Here is a 7,767-nt window from a genome sequence, read left to right as displayed (position 1 = left end):
TTGCTATATGTTACCAGTGCTTATAGGTATATAATGTTTAGTTCTATAGCTGTTACATTTCATATAGTGTCTACAGTTGCTATAGGTTATAATGGTTATGTCTATAGGTGTTGTTAACATTCCTATAGTGTTACAGTCTATAGGTTATAATGGTTAGTTCTATAGTGTTACATTTCTATAGTGTTACAGTTGTATAGTTATAATGTTAAGTTCTATAGTGTTTACATTTCTATTACTTAGTGTTTACAGTGCTATAGGTTATAATGCACCCGGCACAGCCAGAGAGGACTGGCCACCCCTATAGCCTGGTTCCTCTCTAGGTTCTTCCTAGTTTTGGCCTTTCTAGGGAGTTCTTTTCCTAGCCACCGCTTCTACACCTGCATTCTTCTGTTTGGTTTTAGGCAGGGGATTTCTGTACAGGCACTCGAATATTAGCTGAAGTGTTACGAAGGGCTATATAAAAATAAACTTGATTGATTAATAGTCTTATTGTACATTCTATAGTGTGCAGTTCTATAGTGTTATAGTTCTATAGTGTTACAGTGTTTAGGTTAAATGTTAGTTCTATGCTGTTAGTTCTATTAGTAGTGTTACAGTTCTATAGTGTTACAGTTCTATAGTGTTTACAGTTTCAATATATAAGTTCTATGTGTTACAAGTGCTTTAGGTTATAATGTTAGTTTATATGTGTTAAGTTTCTATAGTGTTACAATTCTATAGTGTTACAGTTCTATAGTGTATACATTCTATAGTGTTAGTTCTATAGTGTTACAGTTATATAAGTTTTACAGTGCTGTTTAGGTTATAATGTTAGTGTCTATAGTGTTAAACAGTTCTATAGTGTTACAGTTCTATAGTGTTACAGTTCTATAGTGTTACAAGTTCTATAGTGTTACAGTTCTATTAGTGTTTAATATTCTATAGTGTTACAGTTCTATAAGTGTTACAGTTATATATATATATAATAGGTTATAATGTTAGTTCTATAGTGTTACAGTTTAGTGTTACAGTTCTATAGCTGTTACAGTTCTATAGTGTACAGTTCTATAGCGTTAAATTCTATAGGTGTTACAGTTCTATAGTGTTACAGTTCTATAGTGTTACCAAATAGTTCTATAGTGTTACAGTTTATATGTTACAGTCTATAGTGGTTACAAATTTATTAGTGTTACGTTCTATAGTGTTAGTTCATATAGTGTTACAGTGCTTTAGGTTATAATGTTAGTTCTATAGTGTTACAGTTCTATTAGTGTGTTACAGTTCTATAGTGTTACAGTTCTATAGGGTTACAGTTCTATGGTTTACAATTCTATATGTTACAGTTCTATAGTGTTACAAGTTCTATAGTGTTACAGTTCTATAGTGTTTCAGTTCTAATAAATGTTACATTGCTTTAGGTTATAATTTTAGTTCTATAAGTGTACAGTTCTATAGTGTTACAGTTCTATAGTGTTACAGTTCTATAGTGTTACAGTTCTATAGTGTTACAGTCTGTTGGTTATAATGTTAGTTCTATAGTTTACAGTTCTATAGTGTTACAATTTCTATAGTGTTAAGTTCTATATGTTACAGTTCTATAGTGTTACAATTCTATAGTGTTACAGTTCTAAGTTATCATTGTTACAGTTCTATAAGTGTTTACAGTTCTATAGTGTTACAGTTCTATAGTGTGTACATTCTATGTGTTACATTCTTATAGTGTTACAGTTCTATAGTGTTACAAGTTCGATGTGTACAGTTCTATATGTTAACATTCTATAGTGTTTTACTACAGGAATAGGTTCCGTATTTAGGTATATAATAGTTAGTTGCTATAACAATACTTTCAATAATCAAAATGCTAATTCTGCTTTCTCATCATTGACGTAATGACTGTTAAGTAAAGGGCCCAGCTATAGCCTTAGCCCAACCAGAATCTGACCACACTGCATTGAAGCAGTTAGATCAGCACTCTGCAAACTAGAGACAGGTTTTATCTCCAATCTTCCATTCAAAGTCTCAATCATAGACACTCTTACTGACAGTTGTGGTGCTTTGTACTGATAACGGTGATTGTTATTGGTTGTCTCTTACCTTCTTTGCCTTTCTGATGTTGTCTTGTGTTCAACAGTTTTCGTTACCCTGTTTTTATGCTCCTATCATGTTGTGTTTCTACCATGTTGTTGTCATGTTGTGTTGCTACTGTTGTGTTCTACCATGTTGTTGTCATGTCTGTGTTCTAACCATGTTTTGTCATGCTATGTTGCTACCATTGCTGTGTTTTTACCAGTTCGTATGTCATGTTGTGTTTCTACCCATGTTGTTGTCATGTTTGTGTTGCTACCATGTTGTGTTTCTACCATGTTGTTGCTTGTTGTGTTGCTTACCTGTTGTTGTCATTGTTGTGGTGCTACCATGTTGTTGTCATGTTTAATGTTGCTGCCATTTGTTGGTCATGTTGTGTTGCTACCATGTTGTTGTCATGTTAGTTGCTGCCATGTTGTTGTTCATGTTTGTGTTTGTTGTCATTTTGCTGCGCATGTTGTGTTGCTACCATGTTGTTACATGTTGTGTTTCTACCATGGTTGTTGTCATGCTTGGTGCTGCTACATGTTGTGTTTTCTACCATGTTGTTGTCATTGTTATGACTGTAACACTATAGAACTATAACACTATAGAACTGTAACGCTATAGAACTGTAACACTATAGAACTGTAATAGGGCCCAGAGCTCACGTCTAATGCAGTAGGATGTGGAGGGGATCTGGGTCTGGTCCAGGGGCATTAGTGTGTGTGCCTCTACTAAAGAGTTCGTAGTAAAGGAACGCGCTAACACCCTGGACCAGAGCTAGAGGGGATCCTGATGTAGGATGTTGTGGTGATTTTGGACGGGAAAGTAGGATATGTATTTGGGATCCTGCAGGACATTGTTGCAGCTCACTGCTTCCTGACCTCAGAGTGGCAGCAGATGTAAAGGATTCTAGCAATAGCAGTTTTCCCCTTCTAATAAAACCTTTAAAGCAACTCAGTCATGTAATGAAAGTGAGTGTGTATGGCTGACCAGACACACATACAGAGAGACAGACACACTCCTCCCCTTCCACCCAGATTAGACATGAGTTACTATATTACGTTGAGTTGATCATAACATTACAGCTGTTGTTTACAAACCAGCGTGTTATATATGAATGAAGTTCAAGCTTTCGTTTGGATTTGTCACATGCGCCAGTCTGCGCTACCCAACACTGCACTATTCAATATCAAAATAGTAGAACTAAAAATACAAAATAAAAACCCATGAGAAATAAGTTAGTTAAGTTAATTGATATTAATGCTAAAAATAAGTTCATTCATAAGTTCAATCAAAGGTAAAAATAACAACAAATAGTCTTACCTTCTTTATCTATGGCATCAGCCTGGAGAGGGATAGAAAAACATGTTCATTTAATCAAAATCAAAGGTTCACATTTTAATAAAGGTTTTTCTATAAAATATGCATGGTCTTTCAACTAGGTTTGCCTACGATAGTTTTGGTAAGAAATAACATCTATGGGCCTATCTAAATTCCTTACAATTTCACATCAGAAGCTCGTATTCGATGCTTCATTKTGTGATCTGACCAGGTGGAGTCACGAAGTTGCACACTTTAGTTCAGTGACAGAAAGTATATCTGAAGTTAGATCTAACTTCTCAATATATTTTAGAGAGGCGTACAGTTCTTCTAGAAGTTCTGCTAGAAGTTACAGGCAACTTTTTAACTTCTGCTTGCAACACTTTGTAACTCAAAGGTCSTTAACAAACACAAAGTACCTACAAAGTATCCAGATAACGGTAAAGTGAAAGACACTTACGTTGTCGGCTGAAGTCAGACTTCCTATAAATCCTACTAGTACCGTCAGTGACAGGACAACCATCTCGATCGAGTCTTACAGTTTCTCTTCGAGTCTAAGAAAATATCAACCAATCCAAAAGTAGAGTTTTAACAAGCAATCCGCTCTTCAGCAAAAAGAAACAAAAAAGGACAGACAACTTTCGTCCTAATTCAAAAGTCAAACTTCAGTGAATGTTTCAACTGACTTTTAAACTAATTACCGTTTAGTCAAAGTTAAGAGAGTTACAGCACTTGTGTCAATGTTTGTGTTGTCCTCTGTTTATAAAGTAGTTAGTAAAACATCCCTAGCTGAGTGTATGGGGTGAGCTAGCCCTCTACGTTTACAGGCAGACACAGCGCACTGTGTGAAGCGAGCTCTTTGCAACCTGGCACTTCGGTAATAAACGAGAGACCAGCCCTGCCGTGACGTCAGCCATTTACTCTTTCCCAGGGAGAGAAACGCATCGAGAAAAAAGGAGAGAAAAGACACATGGTCAGGGTTGGGTAGGTTACTTTCTTAATGTAATCCGTTAGTTACTAGTTACCTGTACAAAATTGTAATCAGTAACGTAACTTTTGGATTACCCAAACTCAGTAAAATTATCTGATTACTTTTCCCTAAAGAGGTATCTTGAATAAATGTATTTAACTAGGTAAGAACACATTCTTATTTACAAAGAGCCTACCCTGGCAACACTGGGCCAATTGTGCACTGCCCTATGGGACTCCCAATCACAGCCAGATGTGATTCAGCCTGGATTTGAACCAGGGACTGTAGTGTCACCTCTGCGCCACTTGGGAGCCCAGAAGAATATCACCAATTGAATGACATCTATTGCAGGAAAAATCAATGTTAGAGTTTACATAGCTGGCCAGAAATGGATATTACATATTACTTTATGGGTTGGTTATGTGGGATTCTTCTAACCCATTGCTTTCTACTACAGATAATAATAGGATTAGGTTATATCTTTACATTAAAAAGCAAAGTATGTCAGATTTCCAGTCATTCCAATGAATTGAATATCGCTTGAGCTTCAAAAACAGGACTTGGAAATATGGAAGTATAGATTAGCCTAATTGTTTTTCCTGAGAATAACCTAAAAACGATGGATATATTAGCCAGCCCTACTCTGTTTTTTATGCTTTTGTTGTAATGGAGGACTGATTGGGTTCATTGCTTCGAGTTGAAAAATAAATCCTGCTCTCATGGAATGGCATGCTTTGAGCACTACTGATGTGAAAAATGTATTCCATATTGCTGCTATAGGCCTAGTGTTTATGTTGGTGACTCCTTGATATCTTCATCATTTGCAGCTGTTTAAAAGGTGAATCCACAGTTGAAACAATAACAAAGTGACAACCTGCCTCTGTTTTGGTAAAACGCTGAGTGATGGGCGGGGAGGAATGTACCCACTCATTCATAGAGCTATGGATGCAAGGACTGACCATCCATGATATTTAAATGATTGTTTTAACCATTTTTATGAGGTTATACAGTGTTTGTTTACATTTACAATGTTTACATGCATTGGAGAAAACATACTTAAGGGATTTCAGTTTTTTACTTTTTGATACATTTGCTACAATTTCACAAAACCTGTTTTTGCTTTGTCATTTTGGGGTATTGTGTGTAGATTGATGAGGAAAACATAATTTAATCAATTTTAGAATAAGGCTGTAACATAACAAAATATGGAAAAGGTCAAGGGATCTGAATACATTTACATTTACATTTAAGTCATTTAGCAGACGCTCTTATCCAGAGCGACTTACAAATTGGTGCATTCACCTTATGATATCCAGTGGAACAACCACTTTACAATAGTGCATCTAACTCTTTTAAGGGGGGTTCACAAATGAATACATTTGTGAACAGCCATCCACAACAACCACAATCCATAAGACACTAATAGCTAAATGAGAGAGCGGTAGTGGTGTGATAGTAGTGTGATTCACATCAGTGGGCTATGCATATATCTATACTGTAAGTGATACCCATATCACCCATAGTCCGCTGGCATAGCACACACAACCTGCAGCCCCCGCAAGGCGGGTCCCACCAGAGGTCGGGCCACCCAGATAGTATCTGAACATGCCATAAGCCATGAAAGAAATGTTTAGAATTACAGGAAATTAGCTTAAACTGCAACAGCTCTCTCTCAGCCTCATGGCAAAATGTGTTGATCAGCAAGAAATTAGCTCAGAGGTTCTTGAAAGCCGTGACAGTACTTGTTCGGCAGGCAAACTTTATTTTTTATAGTTGGAAGTACTTTCAATATTATTCATTTCCATGTCTGCTCTATGCCTGGAAATGCCCTTGTCAGCAAAGGATTCCAATTTCAATTTAAAAAAATCTGGCAATAATGGTTATTAACTGAAAAATTATCTTATGCAATGAACTGACACAAATGACTGATGATTGGATAAAATAAATTGATAATAGATTGGGGGMGTTCAGAGCAGCATTTGATATTATTGGTCATAACCTCTGGTTAAGAAAACAAATGTTTTATGGCTTTTCAACCTCTGCCATATTGTGGATTCAGAGCTATCTATCTAATAGAACTTAGAGGGTTTTCTTTAATAGAAGTTTCTCAAATGCCAAACATGTAGGGTGTGGTGTACCGCAGGGCAGGTGGCTAGGCCCTCTTGTTTTTTCTATTTTTAGCAATTACATGACTCTGGCATTAAACAAATCCTTTGTCCATGTATGCTGATGATTCAACCATATATGTGTCAGGAACCACAGCTAATGAAGCCATTGAACCCCTTAGCAAGAGGTTGCAGTCAGTTTTGGAATGGGTGGCCAGTAATAAACTGGTCCTGAATATCTTTAAAACTAAGAGCATTGTATTTGGTACAAATCATTCCCTAAGCTCTAGACCTCAGCTGAATCTGGTAATGAATTGTGTGGCTGTTGAACAAGTTGAGGAGGCTAAAATACTCTGTGTTACCTTAGATTGTAAACTATCAGGGTCAAAACATATAGATTCAATGGTTGTAAAGATGGGGAGAGGTCTGTAAAAAGAGATTATCTACTTTTTTACACCACACTCCACAAAGCAAGTCCTGCAGGCTCTAGTTTTATATTATCTTGATTATTGTCCAGCCATGTGGTCAAGGGCTGCTAAGAAACACTTAGTTAAGCTGCAGTGGGCCCAGAACAAAGCAGCACATTTTTGTTCTTCATTGTAATCAGAGGGCTAATAAACTCAGGAAAAAAAGAAATGTCCCTTTTTCAGGACCCTGTCTCTCAAAGATAATTCGTAAAAATCGAAATAACTTCACAGATCTTCATTGTAAAGGGTTTAAACACTGTCTACAGACGGTAGGCAATTAAGGTCACAGTTATGAAAACTTAGGACACTAAAGAGGCCTTTCTACTGACTCTGAAAAACACCAAAAGAAAGATGCCCAGGGTCCCTGCTCATCTACATGAACGTGCCTTAGGCATGCTGCAAGGAGGCATGAGGACTGCAGATGTGGCCAGGGCAATAAATTGCAATGTCCATACTGTGAGATGCCTAAGACAGTGCTACAGGGAGACAGGATGGACAGCTGATCGTCCTCGAAGTGGCAGACCACGTGTAACAACACTTGCACAGGATCGGTACATCCGAACATCACACCTGCGGGACAGGTACAGGATGGCAACAACAACTGCCCGAGTTTACACCAGGAACACACAATCCCTCCATCAGTGCTCAGAGTGTCCACAATAGGCTGAGAGAGGCTGGACTGAGGGCTTGTAGGCCTGTTGTAAGGCAGGTCCTCACCAGACGTCACCGGCAACAACGTCGCCTATGGGCACAAACCCACCATTGCTGGACCAGACCAGGACTGGCAAAAAGTGCTCTTCACTGACGAGTCGTGGTTTGGTCTCACCAGGAGTGAGTACCCTTCCTGCAGGCTCAT

At 37.7% G+C, this 7,767-nt stretch overlaps 1 protein-coding gene across 1 annotated transcript in view; it reads right to left on the bottom strand.

The window, feature by feature from the left end:
• LOC112071634 (A disintegrin and metalloproteinase with thrombospondin motifs 3-like) overlaps positions 1-4,196 on the bottom strand; it is a gene marked incomplete at its 3' end in the record, with an annotated part of 51,252 nt that extends 47,056 nt beyond the window's left edge. The window contains exons 1-2 of the mRNA XM_070439461.1: positions 3,830-4,196; positions 3,373-3,394 (exon numbers count right to left, since the gene is read on the bottom strand). Coding sequence (XP_070295562.1) covers positions 3,373-3,394; positions 3,830-3,892 — 85 coding nt within the window. The remainder of the gene's footprint in view (positions 1-3,372; positions 3,395-3,829) is intronic.
• Positions 4,197-7,767: the final 3,571 nt, after the last annotated feature.

Source organism: Salvelinus sp. IW2-2015, unplaced genomic scaffold, assembly GCF_002910315.2.
Source record: "Salvelinus sp. IW2-2015 unplaced genomic scaffold, ASM291031v2 Un_scaffold1670, whole genome shotgun sequence".
Taxonomy (NCBI): Eukaryota; Metazoa; Chordata; class Actinopteri; order Salmoniformes; family Salmonidae; genus Salvelinus; species Salvelinus sp. IW2-2015.
This window is presented reverse-complemented; position numbering and strand designations above follow the sequence as displayed.